General features: G+C 59.7%; 1 protein-coding gene across 1 annotated transcript; it reads right to left on the bottom strand.

Annotated features, from left to right (window-relative positions):
* Positions 1-385: 385 nt before the first annotated feature.
* On the bottom strand, positions 386-21466 carry LOC136303791 (natural resistance-associated macrophage protein 2-like). The gene is made up of 17 exons (XM_066207443.1): positions 21391-21466; positions 18141-18227; positions 16575-16714; positions 15801-15926; positions 14825-14944; positions 13601-13707; positions 12661-12731; positions 12507-12574; positions 11190-11345; positions 10165-10323; positions 9493-9579; positions 8528-8647; positions 7310-7459; positions 6557-6630; positions 5859-6012; positions 4765-4818; positions 386-1228 (listed from the first exon to the last, which is right to left on the bottom strand). Exons 2-17 carry the CDS (start codon positions 18175-18177, stop codon positions 1151-1153), a joined length of 1701 nt encoding a protein of 566 aa, XP_066063540.1. The 5' UTR covers positions 18178-18227; positions 21391-21466; the 3' UTR covers positions 386-1150.
* Positions 21467-22649: the final 1183 nt, after the last annotated feature.

Genomic DNA, 22649 nt, shown 5'->3' with positions numbered 1-22649 from the left:
GAACTGGACATGGCTGGACTGGGAGCGGACTGCGACTGGATCGGGGGCGGACTGGACTGAGAGTGGACCGGGGGTGGACTGGAACTGGACACGAGTGGACTGGGAGCGAACTGGGACTGGACCAAGACCACGCCCACATCCGGGTGCCTCGAGTTTCAGCCACGCCCACCCTCTCCCCATTGGCTATTGCACCATGACGTCACTTCTAGGCGGAGCGAACGAATGGATGGGGCGGGGGGCACAGCCCCCTCCCAGGAAATCCCAAAACTCTTCCCCAGCTCACCCCGCCCTCCCCTGTCCCCCCCGGGATGGGGGACACCGGGATGTCCCCAGCGTGTCCCTGCTCGGGGGGCGACAGCGACCCTGCGACCCCCCCAGCCCCCTCCCCCAATTGGGGCGCCTCTGGGTCTCCAAAATTCAAATCCCGCGGCTCCAATTTCCCCGCGATGGATCCGGCACCGCCACCACCGCGGACCTGTCCGGTGCCACCAGCGCGTGCGGGGGTGGGAAACTGGGAATAGGTGGGATTCCGCGGGAAAAGGGACTGAGCTGCGTCGTTTTTATTTCTAAAACAGGCTGAAAACTGCAGAGAAGGAAAATCCCGGCGCTCCATTGCGGTTTGTTTTTTTTTTTTTTTTCGGGAACTGCTGGCTTTGAACCCTCCTGAGGGTTGATTTGGAGCTCTGGAAGCGCCCAAAACTCCTGGAAATGCTGAGAAATGCCTCTGCCCCACGTGTCGACTCCGGCCCGAGGCCAGAGCCTGTCGGCAAATCTGGGACTTCTGGAAATGGCCTGGAATATCCCCAAATTAGGGGAAAAACCCCCAAGGAGCAGCTAAATCCTACTGGAGTGCTCGGAATGGAAATCCAGGAAATCCCAACGGACTCTTCCCGGAGCTGCCATTTGAGGGGGGGCGGGGGGGGGGAATGGGGAAAAAGCTTCGAGGGTCCCAGAGCTGCCCCTGGGCTGGGCTGGGTTTGTCCCGGCAGCCGGCGGCTCCTCCCGGTCCCGTTGTCGCCGCCGTCCCCGCTCCGCTCCTGCCACACGCCCGGGGCTCGCCGCTCGCTGCCGGGGGCACCGAGGGGTCCCGGGGGGTCCGTCCCGCCCCTCCGGGGGTCCGGCGGGGTCCGCTCTGGTCCCGGCGCTGCGGTCACCTGGTGACGGACGTGTCGGAATCCACGCGGCCGAGGAGGAAGAGCTCGGGGCGGGCGGCGAAGCCCAGGCGGCCCTGGGGGGGGAAGGGGACAGTTAGTGCCTCGGTACGACGGGGTTTAGTGGGGCCGAGCTGAGCCTGGCTTAAGGAAGCCTGAGCCAAAGAGTTTAGCGAAGCCCGAGTTGGTTTAGCGAAGCCTGAGCTCAGCCCGGTTTAAATGAAGCTCAAAGAACAAAGGTGAAATGGAGGCCGGTTTAGCAAAGCCGCAGTTTAATGAAGCCTAAACTGAGTCTGGTTTAACAAAGGGACCAAGCTGAGACGGGTTTAATGAAGCTCAAACTGAGGACGGTTTAACAAAGCCTGAATTAGGCCTGGTTTGATGAAGGCGATGTCGAGCCCAATTTAATGAGCCTGAGCAGGGCAGGCTTTTAATGAAACCAGAGCGGATCCCGGTTTAAGGAAGCCCCAGCTGAGCCCAGTTTAACAAAGCCCGCGTGGGGTCATGGCTCCAGAGTCGCCGTGTGCGCCATTAATTAGCATTGACCAGAAGCAATGGTGTTAATTGGGAACTGTCCCGCTGTTAATTGGGGCAGATCAGAGTCCAGCCCCACCCAGGGCTCCGAAAGGCCCCTCCCTCTGCAGCCCCAATTAACTGCTCCGGGTCAATTAAATTCAGGACGTGGAAGAGCCTTAATTAGCAATGACTGCACAGGCCGCTTAATTACAAGAAGACACCTCCAGAGGGTGTTGAACGGGACAGCCTGTGCCGGGCTGGGCCAGAGCTGAGGCTCTGGAGGGGCAAAAGCAGGAAGAAAAATCGGAATTTTGGGTTTTTTTGGCGCAGCCAGTGGGCTTGGCTGGAGCAGGGCAGGATGAACGTGCCGAGCCCTGATCCCGCAGGAGGAATTCCAACGGGAAGGCGCCGCAGGGTGAGGGAGCCTCTGCCCTCCCAGTGATGGCACGGGCACAGCAGGACTCCGGGAATGAATCCCCCGGGATGGGGCCATGCCCCAGCTCACCCTGACGCCGTTTTTTTTGAATTTTGCCCTTTTTTCCCCCCCCCCCCCTTTTATATGTTCTCTGTATTCTTTGCAGGTATATTTGTAGCTCTGTAGCCTGTTGTGTTAATAACCACTTTTCCCAGTACTTTTCCATGGCCTTTCCCTAGGCAGAAAGACAAATTTCAGAGCTCCAAGCCCCGGGAACAATTCTTGGGGATACATTTAATGGACAGAGCACAGCCAGTGCTGAGGGGGGGACTGCAGAGAAGGGGCCTGACCTGGGAGGGAAATTACATCACCACTTGTCCTCCTAATTAGTGTTCTTATCAATTATGCTCATTTCCTGAAACCTATTAAAATGTACTCAGCCCTGGGGGGAGCGGGGTGGCCTTTTGTGGACATTCTTCCATAACTGCCCCCAAAGGCCTTCAAATAAAGATATTTCTTTCACTTTTATATGAACTCTGTGCTAAAATGATCTCGAGTTTCATTCCCAGGTTGGGAAAAGGGGCAACGACCCCGCCACGGGCGCGGCTCCAGCACCAGAGTGTCGGGGGCTCTTGTCGCAGCCCCAAAAAAATGACCCAGGAAGCCGAGTTGGAAAAGTCTCCATGTTTTAATGGCAAAGGGGGGGTTTGTTACAACCAGGACCAAAGGAAAAATAACTGGAATTAGTGCAGCACGGAGCAGAGGCCACGGATGGGGACCCGACCTGGAGGCTCCACGCACAGTCAGTGTCTCAGCCAGGAGAGCCGAGCCCTCCTAAGCCAAAACTCCCAGCCCAGGAAAGCTGGGATTCCAAAATCCGAGTCCACCCTCTGGTCCAGCCCCTCATCCCCACACACCCCACAAATCCCGCAGCTCGTGGCTGCTGTGTTGTGGGAATGGGTGTAAAACCTACAGATGTTACGCTACAGGGTTAAATCCTGCTGGGATTGTGGCATGGTAACAGGAAAACTGGGAATCCGTTGTGGTCAGGGGGGCACTGCAAGTCTCAGCTGGTTTGGGAAAGGGTGGGAAGAGGGATTTGATCCGGCCTCAGATTAAAGGGGAGTTTTCCTGCTGGGCTCTGAGTGTTTTCACCTACATCCCTGGACACCAGGGATGTTTTCACCTTCGTCCTGGGTGCCAGGGAATAACCCCAGAGCTCGGGTGGTGATGGATAAACTCTAGAGCAGCTCAGAGCAGGAGGGGCTGCCCTGACCTGCCCCGATCCCGGGACAGGATCCTGGCTTTGCTCATGGAAGGGAGGAAATCCCTGTGACCAAATCCCAAATCCCCGTGAGCACACCCCAAACCAGCATCAGGCCTGCATTCCCCAGCGCTGGATGCTGCAGGGATTTTATTTCAGAGAGAATTCCCTGCCTGGCACTGGGAGTGCAGGGAAAAATGCCAATGGACAGGGAGGGTCAGGGTGCCCCTGACCAGCTATCCCAAATTAACCAGGGTTGGTTGGGCTGGAACACTCTGGCTTGGCCCCAGGAGAGGTTTGGGGCCCCCCATGTCCCTCTGCTCCATCCTGCACATCCCTGATGCACTTTGGGATCTAAACCCATGGAGCTGTGCCTCCTCTGCAGCTCCAGCCAGACAGAGAAGGGAAATTCCCAAAATAACCCGAATCTGAGCTTCCAATGCCCAATTTCCATGATTCAGAGATCCAAATCCACCCCAGCTGGCAAGATGGGGCCCCAAAATTCCTCTGGGAGATCTAAGGGACACCCTGTTCCCTCCATCCCAATCCGCTCTGTTGCACTCAGGTCACACTCCTGGCCAAGCTTATTAAACAAAAGGGGGATGGATAGGAGGGAATTAAATCCAGGACAAGTGGGAGCAGCAAAGAAACCCCTGGAAAAGGCTCTTGGAGCCTCCACAGCCTGATTCTGAGTTACAATCCAGGGATTTTTGAGAACTCCAAGAGTTTTTCCATGGATCACAGGGAACAAAATCATAAAATCATAAATAACCACAAACTCGTTTTCATTTGCTGACCCCAAAATCCCACGCTGGGCCAATTAAAAAAAATAATCAGTAGTGTCAATATGAATGCTCAAGTTTCCCATCCTCGCGGGAACGGGAAGTGTTGTCCAGTGATCAAGTACCAGATCTGCTCAGGCTGGGGCAGCGGAGGTAGATCCAGCCGTAGTGTCACCCCATGCCCAGTGACAGCAGCACCCCCAAATGTCACCCCAGAAGGGGATTTTTGGGATTTTTTAGCTTATTTGCCTATTATTTTTAAATCCAGGTCGGTGCCAGAGCAGCGTTCCTGGAGGTCAGTGTTTGTGCTACGGGGTGGGGGGGGTCAAACTCTCCGGGATGAGGAATTTGGAGGGATTGAAAGGAAAACGGGGAGGGGTCAGGCTGCCCCTGTGCCCCCCTCCCAAGCTGTTCGTCCCATCCAGGGATGATTTGGGGGTTCAGCAAAGGAACGGCAGCCCCGAGGGCTGCGGCAGCGCCGGGCGATCCGTGTCCCCTTGCGGGCGCTCTCCGTGTCCCCAGGGTGTCCCCGTGTCCCCTCTGGTGGCGGCTGCTGGGGTCCAGGCCCCCCCCCCCCGGCTATTTGGGGGGGTGGGAGGGCGGCTGCTCCGGGTGCAGGGTCCGGGTGACGCTTACCGTGTTCCCGCAGGCCAGGAAGGAGGCGCCCAGGGCAATGAGGCACAGCCACGTCTGCGGGGACAGGAGGGGACAGGAGGGGACGGTCAGGGTGGCACGGAGTCACGGAATGGGTCTGGGGTCACTGGCAAGGCCACCACTGACCGTGTCCCCAGGTGCCACGTGCAGGTGGTGGCTTTCAGTGCCTCCAAGGGATGGGACCCCACCCGTGCCCTGGGCAGTTGTGGCAGGGTTGGACAATCCTTTCCAGGAAGGAATTCTCCCCAGTATCCAACCTGAACTTCCCTTGGGAGGCCGTTTCCCCCGGTTCTGTCACTTCAGGTCTCTCCTGAGCCTCCTTTCCTCCAGGCTGAGCCCCCCCAGCTCCCTCAGCCACTCCTGGGGCTCCCAGACCCTTCCCCAGTTCTGGATGTGCTCCAGCCTCGCAGTGTCCTGCACTCAGGACCCCAAAGCTGGGTGGGCTGAACCCACTGATGGCCCCACGGTGGGGGGGATCACTCCTGGGATCAGGAATGAGCCAGAATGTGTCACTGGAGGGTTGTGGCCAGCGGCTCTGGGATCACCGGGGTCCCTGTACCGGGACCAGGACCTGGAGCAGTCTCCCTGGGGACATGGACAGCGGAGTCACACGCAGGTGACACGGAGCTGAGCGGGGAGGGGACAGTCCCAAGGGATGGGATGTGTCCAGGGGCAGCAGGTGAGGGAGGGGGGGGTTCTGCCCCTCTGCCCTGCTCAGGTGAGACCCCACCTGCAGAGCTGCTCCAGCTCCAGTGCGCCAAGGCAAGGAGGAACAAGTCCAGAGGAGGATTCCTGGAAGGAATTCCTCCCTGTGAAAAGGCACTGGCATGGATTCCCCAGGTGATGCCCCATCCCTGGAAGTGCTCCAGGCCAGGCTGGATGGGGCTGGGAGCCACCTGGCCAGGTGGGAGAGGGGTCGGATGAAATTCCCTTTAAAATCCCTCCCAGCCCAACCATCCTGTGGTCCCACGGTCATCTCCACCTCTGTGACACACAGAGCCAGGTGCAGAGGAGTACATGTGCTGTCCTGAAGTCTTCTCCCACCTGGAAGGGGGCCCAGGTGGAGCCTGACTCACCAGGTACGCCACGAAGGCCAGGTAGATGACGCTGAGCACGGCGGCCCCGATGTAGAGCCCCAGGTTGTGCAGGGACATCACGTAGGCCACCACAAAGTACATGTTGATGCAACAGATGAGCAGGATCAGGAGGCCCCCGGCCACCTTCCAGAACCTGGGAGCAAGGTGAGACACGGCGGGGTGAGCTGGGGGATGATGGAGGGGAGGAGAGGCTGCAGGTGGGGGGCAGGAGTGCCCAGGTGAGGGACAGGTGAGGGACAGGTGTGCCCAGGAGAGGGACAGGAGTGCCCAGGTGAGGGACAGGTGTGCCCAGGTGAGGGACAGGAGTGCCCAGGTGAGGGACAGATGTGCCCAGGAGAGGGACAGGTGTGCCAAGGAGAGGGACAGGTGTGCCCAGGTGTGCCCAGGTGAGGGGCAGGCATGCCCAGGTGTGCCCAGGAGAGGGACAGGAGTGCCCAGGTGAGGGACAGGAGTGCCCAGGTGAGGGACAGGTAAGGGACAGGAGTGGCCAGGTGAGGGACAGCAGTGCCCAGGTGAGGGACAGGTGAGGGACAGGAGTGCCCAGGAGAGGGACAGGAGTGCCCAGGCATGCCCAGCTGAGGGACAGGGGTGCCCAGGTGTGCCCAGGTGAGGGGCAGGTGTGCCCAGCTGTGCCCAGGTGAGGGGCAGGCGTGCCCAGGTGAGCCCGTGGTACTCACAGGCCGTTGGCGAAGTCGTGCATGACGCTGGGCAGGCTGGTGAAGGTGAGCACCGGGATCAGCGCGAACGGGAGCTGCGGGAAAACAGAGAGGGATGAAGGGCGGGAATCGCTCCGACCCTCCCGGAGCCCTGGGATGGTTTGGGTGGGAAGGGGCTGGATCCGATCCCCAGCGACGGCACGGGGTGACCCAGCCGCGTTCCGCGAGCTTTTGACTTCATTTTCAGACTCGGGGAAGGCAGAGACATAAAAAAAGGTAAAACTCACACCACAGCAACAGAGGCTAAATCTCTCTTTGTTACACGGCCTTTGGAAAGTTTTTTAGGCCTTTTGGAAGTTTTTTAGGCCTTTTAAAAAGTTTTTTAGGCCTTTTGGAAGTTTTTTAGCCAACAGGCTGATGCCAAACTCTTACAAGCATCTCCTTAAGCCAGTTACTGAACACTACGGACACCTTACAGCAGACAACAGTTCCGTGGTTTTCGCAGCTCAAAACCTTTCTCCGCTCCAGATAAAATTCCTAAAATTCAGCTCCGTTTCGCACCTTTAGCTGTGCGTGCTTCTTGCAACGCCGTGAGAAGTCCTCTGCTCGCCCAGCTCCCGAAGGGAGGGACCTTAAGGCTCGTCCCAGCCCATCCCCGCACCGCGGCACCGGCACCGGCACCTTCCCCTGCCCAGGCTGCTCCAGCCCCGCCCTTGGACACCTGCGGGCTGGGGAGGGGCTGGATCCCACCTGGCCGCGGAGGCCCCTGCTCACCTGGAGGCTCATGAGGACATTGAGGAAGTCGTTCATGCCCGTGAGGTGCTCCACGTCCTGGAAGATGGCCACGAAGAGCGTGGGGGTGACGGCGATGGAGCGCGTGAGCAGCACCCGCGCAAAGCGCGACCAGCGCAGGTTCAGGAAGCCCTGGGGGGGCACAGGGAGGCCAGGAGTAAGGAGTGAGTAAGGAGTGAGTAGCACAGGACCAGCAAAGGTTCAGGAAGCCCTGGGGGGCACAGGGAGGCCAGGAGCAAGGAGTGAGTAAGGTGTGAGTAGTGCAGGACCAGTGAAGGTTCAGGAAGCCCTGGGGGGCACAGGGAGGCCAGGAGTAAGGAGTGAGTAAGGAGTGAGTAGCACAGGACCAGCAAAGGTTCAGGAAGCCCTGGGGGGCACAGGGAGGCCAGGAGCAAGGAGTGAGTAAGGTGTGAGTAGTGCAGGACCAGTGAAGGTTCAGGAAGCCCTGGGGGGCACAGGGAGGCCAGGAGTAAGGAGTGAGTAAGGAGTGAGTAGTGCAGGACCAGCACAGGCTCAGGAAGCCCTGGGGGGGCACAGAGCAGCAGGGGTGAGGAGAGAGTGAGGAGTGAGGAATCTGGAGTACAGGACCAGGAACCTCTGGAGGGGACGGGGCAGTGGGGCTGAGATGGCGAGGAGGGAGTGAGGAGTAAGTAAGGAGTACAGAGGAGTAAGCGGGACAGAATACAGAGCAAGGAGAACATAGTGAGGAGTAGAGAAGGAGTATGGAGTGAAGAATGAGGAGCAGATCAGTAAGGTGTATGGAGCAAGGAGTATGGAGTGAGGAGTACAGATTCAAGGAGTATGGAGTAAGGAATAAGGACTACAGGGAATAAGGAGTACGGAATACAGAGCAAGGAGAACGTAGTGAGGAGTAAGGGAGTGAGAAGTGCCCAGTGAAGAGTGAGGAGCATTGAAGTACAAAGCGTGGAGTAGATGAGTAAGGAGTATGGAGCATGGAGTACCAAGTGAGGAGCGTGGAGAGAAGAAGTAAGGAATGAGGAGTATGAAGCATGGAGTAAGGACTACAGGGGGTAAGGAGTGGGGAACACAGAGTGAGGAGGGAGTGAGCAGTGAGGAGGGAGCAGTGAGCAGTGAGCAGTGAGGAAGGAGTGAGCAGTGAGCGGCGAGCAGTGATGGAGCAGTGAGCAGTGAGGAAGGAGTAAGCAGTGAGTGAGCAGCGAGCAGCAGGAGCTGCGGTACCTCCATGACGAACTGGCCCGAGTAGGTGCCCGTCATGGTGGAGCTCTGCCCGGCCGCCAGGATGCCGATGGCCCAGATGTAGAGCGCAGCCGGCCCGAAGTAACAGCCCAGGACAACGCCCTGCGGGGGAGGGACAGGAGCGGCTCCGTCAGCCCGGGCCCTCGGGAGCAGGAGCAACAGCCACGAGTAAAACAAGGAGCCCCGGGGTCTCCTCACCCCCCGCTCTGGTTTTGGGGATCCCTTTACTGGTCCCAGCCCCAGTGGCCCCAGTTTATCCAGAATCAGCAGCTGCCACCAGACAGGGTCACTGGGCTGTCCCAGATGTGGCTGTCACCCCCTGGGGACACCAGACAGGGTCACTGGGCTGTCCCAGACGTGGCTGTCACCCCCTGGGGACACCAGACAGGGTCACTGGGCAGTCCCAGACGTGGCTGTCACCCCCTGGGGACACCAGACAGGGTCACTGGGCAGTCCCAGACGTGGCTGTCACCCCCTGGGGACACCAGACAGGGTCACTGGGCTGTCCCAGACATGGCTGTCACCCCCTGGGGACACCAGACAGGGTCACTGGGCTGTCCCAGACGTGGCTGTCACCCCCTGGGGACACCAGACAGGGTCACTGGGCTGTCCCAGACGTGGCTGTCACCCCTGGGGACACCAGACAGGGTCACTGGCCTGTCCCAGATGTGGCTGTCACCCCTGGGGACACCAGACAGGGTCACTGGCCTGTCCCAGATGTGGCTGTCACCCCTGGGGACACCAGACAGGGTCACTGGGCTGTCCCAGACGTGGCTGTCACCCCCTGGGGACACCAGACAGGGTCACTGGGCTGTCCCAGATGTGGCTGTCACCCCTGGGGACACCAGACAGGGTCACTGGGCTGTCCCAGATGTGGCTGTCACCCCTGGAGACACCAGACAGGGTCACTGGGCAGTCCCCAAGCTGTCCTCCCCGGGCACACTCACCCCCTTGTAGATGTCCACCTCCAGAGTCTCGTTGTTGTTGGGGAAGAGCGTGGAGTGGGGGATGCTGGAGTTGGCACAGACCTGGGTCTGCAAGGGCACAGAGGGGTGGGAGTAAGGGGATGGGGTGGGATGGAAAACCCCCTGGGTCCAGCAGTGATCTCAGCACTGCCAAGGCCACCACTGACCACGTCCCCAAGTGCCACATCCACACAGCTGCTAAATCCCCCTAAGGGATGGGGACTCCACCCCTGGCCCCAGCAGCTTTTCCACGGAGGAATTTTCCCTAAAATCCAACCTCAACCTCCCCTGGAGGTCTTTTTGTTTCATCCCGTCACCTGGGAGCAGAGGCTGACCCCCACCTGGCTGCCCCCCTCGCTGGGCAGGTGTGGGGGGGCAAGAAGCCCCCTCTGAGCCTCCTTTTCTCCAGGCTGAGCCCGCTCAGATCCCTGAGCCTCCCCTGATGCTCCAAAGCCTTCTCCAGCTCCACTCCCAGCTCTGGACGTGCTCCAGCCCCTCAAGGGGCCACACTTATCACAAGCGGCCCCAAAACTGACCCCAACATTCAGGGTTTGACTCAGAAGTGCCCAGCACAGGCGGGTGGGCACTGCCCTCCATCCCTGCTGCAGCTCCCAGTTAGTCCCAGTCCATCCCACTGGTCCCAGCGCCACCCACCACGTCGGCATTGGTCTTGTTGAAGAAGGCCTCGGCGAAGACGGTCACCACGAAGATGTTGATGATGAAGGAGACGAAGAGCGCGATGCACGACTCGATGAAGAAATACTTGTTGGCCTCCCGCACCTCCCGCTTGTCTGCACGGTTCACCTGCCGGGACTGGGGGACAGGAACCCGCTGTTAATCCCTGGATTCAGAGCCCACCCCAGCGATGGGGGGACACGGATCGCTGGCTCAGGGGCGCGGCGTTGGATCCCACACTGACGCCTCCAGTTTTAGCTTTCGCATTTTCCAGGTTCTGCATTGTATTAGCATTCTCCTCACAGTTTAATCAGACAAAACAATCCTTTTCCAGCCCAAGGACACTGGTGCAGCTTCAGGCCCAAAAAGTGCAAACAGGGAATTGAGGGGAGGAAACTGGGAGGATGGGACTTCGCAACCTGAATTGGACAACTGGACAATTAACCCCGATGTTTAAATGGACCAGAACATATAAAAATGTGAAAACTCCTGACTCAGGGTCCACCTTGGGTGCAGCCTCAGCCAGGTCCTTGTACTGCCCAATAAATACCCACTTTATTCCTTCAACTCAGTCCAGCCTCTTTAGCTTTCATATTTTCCAGATTCTGTATTGGTACATAACTCTGAACTTCACACAAAGTGTTAGCGAGTTCTCCTCGCAGCTCAGTCAGACAAAACAATCTTTTCCCAAAAAATACAAACAACAGGGAATTGAGGAGGGCAAACTGGGAGGATGGGACTTCATCACCTGAATCTGAAATTGGACAGTTGACCCCAATATTTAAACGGACCAAAACTTATAAAAGTGTGAAAACTCCTGACTCAGGGTCCATCTTAGGTCCCCCTTGGGTGCATCCTTCGATTGATGTTTAATAAACACCCACTTTATTCCTTTAACTCCGTCCAGCCTCAGTTCCAGGGAGCCTCTCCAGGCAGCGGCGCCCCACAACAGCCACGCGTCCCCAGGCTCCTCTGGGGCTGTTCTCCCACCCCGGGGTGCTCACCTTGACCAGGGCGGAGTGCAGGTACATGTTGTGGGGCATGATGACGGCGCCCACGATGCCCACGGCCTGCTCCAGCTGTGGGGTGCCACAGTCCTTGCAGTAGGGGATGAACAGCCCCTGCAGCAGCTTCTTCTGGTTGGGCTTCACCGTGATGTACTGGGCACAGGGACAAGGACACGGGGGGGATTTTGGGGTTGTTATAAATGCAGATTATAGAGTTGGCTTTTTGCAAATATGAGAATGAATACTAACTGTACATTTATGCTGTTACTATGTTGTATTCATAAAGTTTTAAAAAGCCACGGATGGATTTTCTGATTGTAACATAGTAAAAAGACTGGGTTGTTTTGTTGTTTTTTTTTTTCTCTTTGTAACATCTAAACTGACCCAACCAGAAGGTAGGGGTTGTATCCCTTCCTAAAGGCTGCTAACTTTCGGTCTCCTTATCCAAATGAAAACAACCAGAAACCTCAGGGAAAAGATTTGTGAGACCCACGTTACCAGACCAGAGTGGAGCCGCCCACAAATAAATCTACCAGATAAAATAATTGAGGGGATTTGAAACAGATAAAACCCAAAAAGAACGTCTGGATTATGCATTAGAGTCTATTGAATATGTAACACAGCGATCCTTAACAGCAGAAATCTGGAAGAGTGAAGGTGTGCTGCTGGCTGACTTTATGCCAGGCACCCTTGGCCGAGAAACTTTTACTTTTCTGTCTCCCAACTGTCCATTTTTATTTTTATTAAACTTATAAATTTTTCTAAAAGAGCAGAACTCGTCTTTCACAGGGGTGCTCCAGAGCAAAACCACGACGCAGACTCAAATCTCCTCAATTTTAAGTGTCCATCCCCTGTGCTTGGTGCTGTTTCAGCACAGGAGTGGGATCACAGCGTCGAATCATGGAATTGTTGAGGTTGGAAGAGACTCTGGGATCACTGGGCTCAGCACTGTCAAGGCTGCCACTGACTACGTGCCACATCCACACGGCTTTTAAATTCCCCAGACTGGGACTCCCTCCCTGCCCAGGGCAGCCTATACCAGTGTGACAGCCCTTTCCAGGTTGGAATTCTCCCCAATATCCAACCTAAACCTTCCCAAGGAGATTTCCTCTCATCCTGTCACCTGGGAGCGGAGCCCAATCCCCACCTGGCTGTTTCCCCTCCTGTCAGGGAGCTGTGCAGAGCCACAAGGTCCCTCCTGAGCCCCTTTTCTCCAGGCTGAGCCCCTTCCCCAGCTCCCTCAGCCTCTCCTGGTGCTCCAGCCCCTTCCCCAGCTCCATTCCCAGCCCCTCAGTGTCTCCTGGAAGGGGGTACCTCATATCCGAAGGTCAGGGCCATGATGGTGATGAGGAGCCCAAAAAATGCCTCCAGTTTCCGCAGGCCTGCAAGGAGGAAGAGCCCCATGGTGACCAGGCTGAGAAACGCTGGATCCCAGATCCAATTCCCAGAGCTCCGAAGCGGGAATTACCGTATTTGTCGAGGAAGAGGAAGACGAAGGTGTCGGCGATGGTGATGAGCACTCCCCCCCAGAGCGGGATCCTGCGGGGGACAGCGGGGTCAGTGCCCACCCACAGCTCCAAACCCCTTTCATTCAGGGCTTTTTTTTTGGGGGCGGGTTCTTCACAGGACAAGGGGCCACAGGGCTGTGTCCTGCCCCAGGAATGCCAGAATCCACGGGGCGCCCCAAGCCTGCCAGTCACGAGTCCATTTCCTGCCTTCCCAGGAGTCCTACACGGGATGTGGGGTTTGGCAGGAAGCTGCACCTCGATTCCCAGGGGTTGTTCAGCCTGGAGAAAAGGAGGCTCAGGGGTGACCTGATCACTCCCCACAACTCCCTGAAAGGTGGCTGTGCTCAGGTGGGGTTGGTCTCTTTCTCCAGGCAGCAACCGACAGAATCAGAATCACAGAATCACAGAATGTGTAGGTTGGAAGAGACCTTCAAGACCATCGAGTCCAGCCCGGACAGCCTCAAGCTGCACTAAGGGAAATTGAGATTGGATATCAGGAAAAAGCTTTTTTACAGAAAGAATAATGGAGCGGTCTGCCCAGGAGGTGGTGGAGTCACCATCCCTGGATGTGTTTTAAAAAAAGACTGGATGTGGCACTCAGCGCCAGGGTTGAGTTGAGGTGTCGGGGCACAGGTTGGATTCAGTGATCCTGAAGGTCTCCTCCAACCTGGTGGTTCTGCGAATTCGGGGATTTTGGAACAGCCAGAGGTAAAAACCACCCCACAGCGGCCGTCCCACAGCGGAAACGCTGTGCCAGAGGCTGAGCTGGTGACGGGAGCTCGGCCAGCCAGGGTGAGTCACATCCTCGGTGCTGATTCGGGGGGCATTTAGGGGAAATAACAGAGTTTTTGGCACAGGGTTTCCCTTCCTCCCTCACGGCCCACACAAACCCCAGCTCACTTCCCCACGGAGAGCAGGTTGATGGCGATGGCGGAGCCGATGACCTCCTGCATGTCGGAGCCGATGATGGCGAGCTCCACCATCAGCCACAGGATGATCCGAGGGAACTGCAGGGAGACAAACACCCAGCGCCATGAAAAACAGGGAGAGAAATCTCTCCTCCCGCGGGGCTGCAGTGATCCCGCGGGCAGGAATGGGATCAGCACCCTGCCCTGGTGTGGGAAGCACTTAGGGCTGCTCTGGAGGTGAAATCCCAGCTCCTGTGGCAATCCTGGGGAGGATCTGGGTCACTTGTGTCACCCCAGGTCCTGCCCTGGATACAGGAGCCAGTTGCAAGAGCGAAATGTGAGATCTCCATGCGTGGGTAAACTGGGAATGAGCGTGGGGAGATGTTCCAGGTCACAGCAGTGACACGGTGCCAGGGCTGGATGGGGAACACCCAAGTGCACAGGGATGGGACATCCCAAATGTCCCCAGTGCACAGGGATGGGACATCCCAAAATGTCCTCAGTGCACAGGGATGGGACATCCCGAAATGTCCCCAGAGCACAGGGATGGGACATCCTGAAATGTCCCCACAGCCCCTGTCCATCCTCACTCATCATCAGCAGACCTTCCTTATGCAATCCCAAGGAATTCCCAAGCAGGGCATGGGACATTCAGGAAATGGTTTTGACCTGAAGGGCTCTTTCTCTCCTCCCAATCCCTTGGGATTATTTCAGCGTTCCTGTGCTGGGAGGCAGCTGAAATCCCAGATTTTATTCCCGACTGCCGAATGGCAACATGGCCCTGGCTCCCATGTGTGTGAACACCCCCCTGGGCAGCCAGGCCCCTAACGAGTCCCCATGGCACCACCAAGGACAGCGGGGGGTCACCCGTCTTCTGTCCCCCACCCCCAGGACTGTCCCCAGCCCCCCTGGCACCCATGAGGACCCGGGGGGGTGTCACCCACTCACCCCAGCCCCCCTGAGCACCCAGGGCAGTGTCACCCACCCACCCCAGCCCCCCTGAGCACCCAGGGCAGTGTCACCCACCCACCCCAGCCCCCCTGAGCACCCAGGGCAGTGTCACCCACCCACCCCAGCCCCTCTGGGGACCCAGGGCAGTGTCACCCACCCACCCCAGCCCCCCTGAGCACCCAGGGCAGTGTCACCCACCCACCCCAGCCCCCCTGAGCACCCAGGGCAGTGTCACCCACCCACCCCAGCCCCCCTGAGCACCCACCTTCTGGTACTGGCGGTTGCAGACCTCGGCCAGGTGCAGCCCTGTCACCACCCCCAGCCGTGCCGCCAGCCGCTGCAGCAGCAGCCCGATGATGGTGGCCAGCATGAGCACCCACAGGAGCTGAGGGACACGGGGACACCAGTGGGTGGGGGGACACGGGGAGCCCCGGGTGCCCCCCAGACCCCACAGTTGTGGGCAGCACAGGCTGTTAAAAACCCACATTGTTGGTGGTTTTGAGGCAGAGCTGGCTGGGATGGATCCAAAGGGACACAAACCCTCCTCCTGCTCTCCCTCCTCTCCGCGGTGATTCCACCACGGGATGTCACTGAGTGGTGGAACCCTGGCAGCTGGGAATTTGGGCCTTCCTCTTCTGAACAGGCACTGACAGCCTCAAGCAAGCACCACATTTGACCCCAGGCCGTGGAACAGGCTTCCAAAATTGAGTGGCAGCACTGGGATTGTGGGTGTGTGGTTCGAATAGAAGTGTGTGATATCCCAGGGTGCAAAACTTGGGATTTAAGGCTTTAGACTGTAATAAATACAAATACATAGACTAGAAATAAAAATATTATATATAAATATACAGACTAGATACAAATATATAGACTATATATAAAGCAAGATGGAGGATTTAGGGTTTAGGGTAAATTCTTGTCCTCGGGTTTTTGGTGGTGTTTTGTAATCGGGTGAAAAAGGTCCAGATTGCAGGCCCTGGCTGTTTGGTTATTGGGTTGAAGGTAAAAATGATACAGGTGTGATTTCCTTATTGGACAATTTATGCTTAAAACACCTCGGAAAGAGTTCGAGCCAGACCCGTTTTTCTCCTTGTTAGCTAGAATTTACAACTTGCAAGCCTGTGCTATAGGTAGGAGCTAATAAACACAAAAACTGCCTCTCCCAAGCATTAACCCCAGCTCTAAGAAAAGGAAAGAGAACAAACCCCAGAGCTGAGGGCCCCGTGGGTCCCTGCACGCACCTTGAAGCCGGCCACAGCCCCGGACTGCAGGTCGGACTCGATGTTGCCGGGGTCCAGGTAGGCGATGCTCATCAGGAACCCCGGCCCCGTGAACGCCCACAGCTTGCGGAAGCTGAAGCAGGAATGCTGCAGGGGAAGGCACAGACCGGGGGGGGACGGGGTTAATTCCCGGCCTGAGCCCGCAGGCAGGGGCTCAGGCCGGTCCTTAACCCCGCCAGGAATTCTGCGGGGCTGCGGAACCAAACCGTTCCCGGATCTCGTCCTAAAAATCTCCCGCCTGTTCCTTGGTGCCGCCCCAAACCCTGCAGCTCTGCCCTGTCTCAGGGGTTTAGGTCAGGCCTGTGGAAGCCCAGGGGGAGGCAGGACCCTCCCTCGCCGGCAGCTGGGACTGGGGGCTTCATCCAAGGGCGAGAGGCCCCGGGAGGGAACAGGGGGACAGTGTCACGGGGCCGGCCAGAGCTCCTGCTCCCTGATAAGGGAACAAAGAGCCCAGGTTCCCCCCTGAGGGATGACAAGGCCTTTCCCTGCTCTTTGGCTGCTCCAAGCAGCAGCCAAATCCCACTGGGATCAATCATTAACACCGGCCTCACATCCCCCAAACTGCAGGAGATCCCCTCCCCCTTTTCCATTTCCCAATCCCTGAGACACCCCCCCCCCCCCACCTCTCTCCCAAATATCCATCTCCATTCCAGGCTGGAAGGGGAACTGGAGCCCGTGGGGATGACTCAGGTGCGTGTCTGAGGCAGATTTTTCCAGCGGGGTTTCCCCACTCACCGTCTCATCCTCAGGGATTGGGATCTTGCTGTCGAAGTAGGTGGTGAAAGGCTCCCCGTCGTCGGCCTCGGGGGGCTGCAGGGGGCTCCTGCTGCTGGAGATGGTGCTGACCACCCCTCCGGCCTCCCCAGAGACATCCTCTGCGGGGAGAGAGGGAAAGGGAGGAGTGAGCATTCCCCGGAGAGGCCACCAACCCTCACCAGGGGCTGCCGAGCCCCACAGGCACAACGGGTGATGCTAATTAGGTGATAAAGAGGTAATTAAATTTAAACATCCCATGGAGCCCGCTGCCTTCCCAAAATCTCCTCTCCCACCCCAGCTCCAGGCTGGAGCCAGGGATTTATTTATCCCAATTAATTTTTTTAAAAAACCCCATCCTGGGGGCTGACGTGGAGTGATGGCAGGACCAGTGTCCCTGAAATGATGAACTGGGGCTGGAGGATCCCAGGGGAATCTGGGACTGCTCCTGCACCATTATCCCAGACTGTCCTGGCTGGATCCCAGGGAAATCCGACATCTGGGAGCAAGGGACAGTCAGGAGACATCACACAACTGCCCACGTCCCACGGGGAGAGCCAGCACTGAGAGAACTCCAGGAGTTCCCAAACGTGGGGAGTGAGGAAAGGGTGCAGGGCCACCCCAGCACATCCCCACACTCCCACCCTCTCCCCCACCACCTCCAGCAAAATCTCGATCCCAAACTCGATCCCAACCCCACACAATCCCATACTCGATCCCATACACACTCTGAATTCCAAACAATCCCACACTTGATCCCACATTCTCTCCCAACCCCACACAATCCCACACTCAATCCCAATCCCATACAATGCCACACAATCCCACATTCTCTCCCAGTCCCACACAATCCCATTCTCTCTCCCAACCCCACACTCGATTCCAATCCCACACAGTCCCACACTCGATCCCAATCCCACACAACCCCATTCTCTCTCCCAATCCCAGACAATCCCACACTCTCTCCCAACTCCACACCACCCCACACTCACTCCCAGTCCCACACAATCCCACAGTCTCTCCCAATCCCAGACAATCCCACAGTCTCTCCCAATCCCAGACAATCCCACAGTCCCTCCCAATCCCAGACAATCCCATACTCTTTCCCAGCCCCACACCACCCCACACTCACTCCCGCTCTCCCCACGGGCCATTTCCCTTCCCTCGGGAGCAGCCGGAGCACTCTGGGCTCAGAGGGCTGGGACAGGGCAGCTCTTTGCCCAACTCCCCTATTGCATCACCAGCGGGCTCCTCCTTTTCCCGGCCTCCCAGAAACCTGCCAGGGCCTCGTTTACACAAGGGACTCGGAGCTGCCCAGGTGTGCAGAGATCCCTGCTCAGGAGATTTCTCCCAGGACATTCCTCGCCCGGGCCGGGCCGGTCGGGCTGGTTCAGCCGGGCTGAGCGACCCCAGGGGTGCTGCAAACCTCCTGCAGGGCTCAGCCCGGCACCCCAGGGCTCTTCCCAGCACCCCAAACAAGCAGGGAGTTAATTAATGGAAGGAAGGAGGGTGACGAGGGCAGCCCGCCCCGTGCTGACCCAGTCTCACCGTAGGACGTTTTCCGTTCCATGTCCGAGTTCCCCATGGTGGAGCCCTTCCCCTGCTCTGGGAACTGCTTTACACTGGACACATTGGCTGTGGAAAAGGGAAAAATCCCGTCAGGATGGAAAACCAGAGCTGGCAGGAGAGCGGGGATTCATTTCCCGGGGGCTTTTTCAGCCCTGAGAGACCTCACAGTGATGGAGCCACTGCCCTGAGCTCTGTTCCAGCTCTGAGGGTCTCAGTGGGGATGGAAGAGGGAATTTAGGCTGAGGAAGTCTCCCTGCTCTGCCCAGGGGAGGCTGAGGGGCACCGGCAGGGCAGGAGTGTCCTTGAGGAAACTCCAGGAAATCCCCCTGATGTGGAAACCACATCTCAGCCCTCCCCTCCCTGCACCTCCAGCACTCCCCAAACCCTCACCCGTGCCCCTCAAACCCCTCCAGCACTCCCCAAGGCCCGCCCAGCCCCTCCAGGCAGCGGGAAGTGGGTTGAGGGCAGCTTTAACTCCTTCATCGCAGCCTGGGTTTTAATTCAACCCAGGCAGGAAGGAGCCAGGATCTGGAATGGGGCTGGGGTAAGCAGACTCTGGGCTCCAGAAGGTCAACTCCCCACCAAGGACAAGCCAGTGTCCCTCAGTGGTGACTTCTGGCCTGCAAAGCACCGAATCCTCTGTCAAATCCCACCAGATGTGAAGGGGGCATTGCCATAAAACCAGGGAATGTTGCTTCAGTGCAAAAGGAAATCATCCGGCAGGGATTCAGTTTGAGTGAACTCCAGCTCTGACCCCTCACACATCATCTTCCTTCTTTACTAAGCACCAAACCTCACACCTTCCGTTAAAAAAAAAAAAAAAAATAAAAACACTAAAGTTTAGCAAAAAGCCAACTTTTCCTCCCAAATAGGATCCAGGAGGAACGACCTTACCCCGGCAGCGAGTCCCGGCAGAGCCTCACCGCAGGATGGAGCGAGGAGGGTGACCGTGGGGGAACGTTCGTTGTGAGCTCCCCCCAGTATCTGACCCCAGGCCCAGCCCAGCCTGGGTGGGGGCAGGACAGGGCCCCTTATCTGCCGCAGCAGCCGCTGGGCTGGGGGCTGCACCCACGCCCGGCCCAGGAAACGTGTCTCCAGTTCACTCACCCACGGGAGGCTCCGTGAGCACGCGCAAAGCACGTGGGCAGCCTTTTCCATGAAGGAATTCTCCCTAAAACCCAACCGAAACCTCCCCTGGGAGCCTTTCTGCCTCATCCTGTCACCTGAGAGCAGAGTCTGACCCTCACCTGCCTGCCCCTCCTGTCAGGGAGTCATGGAGACCACCGAGGTCCCTCCTGAGCCCCCTCACATCCCTCAGCCTCTCCCGCTGCTCCAGCTCCATTCCCAGCTCCATTCCCAGCTCCAGCCCCTCCCTGTCCTGCACTGGGCACCCAAAAGTGACCCCAGGATTCCGGCTGGAGCCTCAGCCGTGCCCTGGTGCCAGTGGCCACGCTGGGGCTGACACCAGCCCGGTGTCTGTGGCCTCCCTGCCCACCTGGGCACACCTGGGCTCACACTGCCCATCCCAGGGCAATACCCCCGGAGTCCACCCAGCCCTGAGCAGAAGGACATCACGAGGTCGCTGCACAAACCCTCCGCACACGGCGGCTGCCCTCCGCGCTCCCCCCACGCCTGCGGCCCGCAGTGAACAACGGGGCTCTTGTTCTACCCCCCCCCAAACCGTCCGAGAGCCCCGGGCTCATCCTCCTCCTGCTGCTCCCCACGGCACAAGGCCTGGCCCCGTGCTGCGAGCCCTTCCTGCCATTGAGGCCGTGCCTTTGACGTGGGGCTTTGAGCTGGGCTGGTTCCCGTGGGGCAGACGGGATCCTGACGGATCCTCCCGGGGTGGTTTTGGGGCTGACTTCTGGTTTTGCTCCGTGCACAGGCACCCTGCGGGCCGGTGGCACTGCGAGCTGCTCACCCGGTGACGCTGGGAGCCCTCCAGCTGCCCGCTGAGCCTCACAGCCCTCCCAGGTGATGTCAAAGCAGTGCCCACAGCCAAGGTGGCCACTTGCCATCCCCACACAGGTGACTGGTGAACCGGACTGGATGATCTCCGAGAGCTTTTCCAGGCTTCAATCCCTGATTCTTCCCTGCTGACCACCTCCCACGTGGCCCTGCTCCTCTGCGGGCACCACCAGGTCCAGGACCTGGAGAACTTTGTCCCCTGCATGGACCTGGTGGGGTCACCCTGGGGCACGGCACGATGGGTCCACCCCTGTGGGATCCATCCCTGTGGGATCCATTCCTGCAGGATCCATCCCTCTGGAATCCCTCCCTCCTTGCTCTGTCCCACTCCTGCCCACCACACACGAGAGGATAAAGTCAGGGGTGAGCTCGGCCCCACTCCTGCCCACCCCTGAGCAGGTCAGACCAGCTCGGTCCCTGCCCATCTCTCACCCCATCCCACACTCTGGAATCCGGAGATGTCCCGGGGTTCAGGAGGGCACGGGCACCCAGACGTGCTCTCCGATAGGGACGGGAGATAACCCGGTTATTTCCACACCCAGAAAGCCCCAAGCCCAGGCGGGGAGGAGCGGTTCTCCTGCCAGCCAGCTCCAGCTCCAGACTGAGGAGCCAGCCCCGCCGCTGGCGGCGTGGGACGGGGGCAGCCCCCGGCACTCGGAGAATTACAATGACCGGACGCGATGAATGGAAGCCACAAAGCCACGGGGCCGTTATCTCATGGCCGCCCGCCCCTCTCCCGGAGCTCCTCCCGCAGCTCCCGGCACCGGAGCCCGCTCCGAGCGGCCGCGTGTGGACCTCGGCCGGGTCACAGCGACAGTCCCCGGCCTCCGGGGCCTTTGGGACTCATCCTCCGCCCCGGAGGGGACAAGGGGACACGGGCGGCCGTGCGGGAACCACACAGAGCCCCGGGACCCCCAAACCCGGGCGGAGGGTCAGAATCAGTGCCACCACCACCCCTCCCGCCCCGGGGACCATCGGGGGACACCCCAAGGTCACCGAGGGGACCCCAAATCCCAGCGGGGGCTGCGGGCAGAGCCCGGGGTGCCGGGGGGACCACGGGGGGACCACGGGGGGACCACGGGGGGACAGCGGCTCCACGGCCCCTCCTCACCCCCACCCCGGGTCCCGCGGCACATCCCGGGCGCCGCCAAGGCTGGAGCCCCCCACAAAACACCCGCGCACCCCCCGGGCCGGATCCCCCCCGCAGCCCAGCCCGGAGCACCCCGGGACCACCCGCCGAGGGTCCCCCGGCAGCGCTCACCGCGCCCGGCCGCCCCCGGCCCCGCCGCCGCCGCCGCCTCATGCCCGGCCCGGGCCGGCCCGGCGGGAGCCGCGTCACGGGGAGGAACGGGGAGGGACCGGGGAGGGACCGGGGGAGGAACGGGGGAGGAACGGGGAGGGACCGGGGAGGGACCGGGGGAGGAACGGGGGAGGAAAGGGGGAGGAACGGGGAGGGACCGGGGGAGGAAAGGGGGAGGAAAGGGGGAGGAACGGGGAGGGACCGGGGAGGGACCGGGGGAGGAACGGGGAGGAACGGGGGAGGGACCGGGGAGGGACCGGGGAGGGACCGGGGAGGGACCGGGGAGGAAAGGGGGAGGGAACGGGGGAGGGAACGGGGAGGAACGGGGGAGGAAAGGGGAGGAGCGGGGGAGGAACGGGGAGGGACCGGGGAGGGACGGGGAGGGACCGGGGAGGGAACGGGGAGGAAAGGGGGAGGAACGGGGAGGGACCGGGGGAGGAAAGGGGGAGGGACCGGGGAGGGACCGGGGAGGGACCGGGGAGGGACCGGGGAGGAAAGGGGGAGGGAACGGGGGAGGGAACGGGGAGGAACGGGGGAGGAAAGGGGAGGAGCGGGGGAGGAACGGGGAGGGACCGGGGAGGGACGGGGAGGGACCGGGGAGGGAACGGGGAGGAAAGGGGGAGGAACGGGGAGGGACCGGGGGAGGAAAGGGGGAGGGACCGGGGAGGGACCGGGGGAGGAACGGGGAGGGACCGGGGAGGGACCGGGGAGGGAACGGGGAGGAAAGGGGGAGGAACGGGGAGGGACCGGGGGAGGAACGGGGGAGGGACCGGGGGAGGGACGGGGGAGGAACGGGGAGGGAACGGGACCCCGGGGTGCGGCCGCGGGGCGCCCCTGGGTGCGGCCTGAGCCCAAATGTGGGGCCTGGGATGGGGACAGAGCCCCAGGTCGGGGTGTGGGGAGAGGAGGGGCTGAGCCCCAGCGTGGCCCCAGGATGGCAGACAGGGCCCCATGTCCCAGTTCGTGGCCCCAGATCCCAGTTTGGGGTCCCAGTTTGGGGTCCCAGTCCCCCAGTGCAGACCCAGCAGGGCAGGCCCTAACCCTGGAGGGGCTTTGAGCCCCAGCGAGGCCCCGGGAGGGTCCCTGGACCCCCATTCGGGCTGGGGGCACACCCCAGGGAGGTTTAGGTTGGATGCCAGGGAAAGGTTCTTCCCCCAGAGGGTGCCGGGGCACTGGCCGGGCTCCCCTGAGACCCAGGGGCGTTTGGACAGCGCTCTCGG

Source organism: Chamaea fasciata, unplaced genomic scaffold (assembly GCF_029207755.1).
Source record: "Chamaea fasciata isolate MVZ Bird 193981 ecotype frontalis unplaced genomic scaffold, bChaFas1.0.hap1 SCAF_41, whole genome shotgun sequence".
Taxonomy (NCBI): domain Eukaryota; kingdom Metazoa; phylum Chordata; class Aves; order Passeriformes; family Sylviidae; genus Chamaea; species Chamaea fasciata.
The sequence above is the reverse complement of the archived record's forward strand: the minus strand, read 5'-3'. Positions and strand labels throughout refer to the sequence as shown.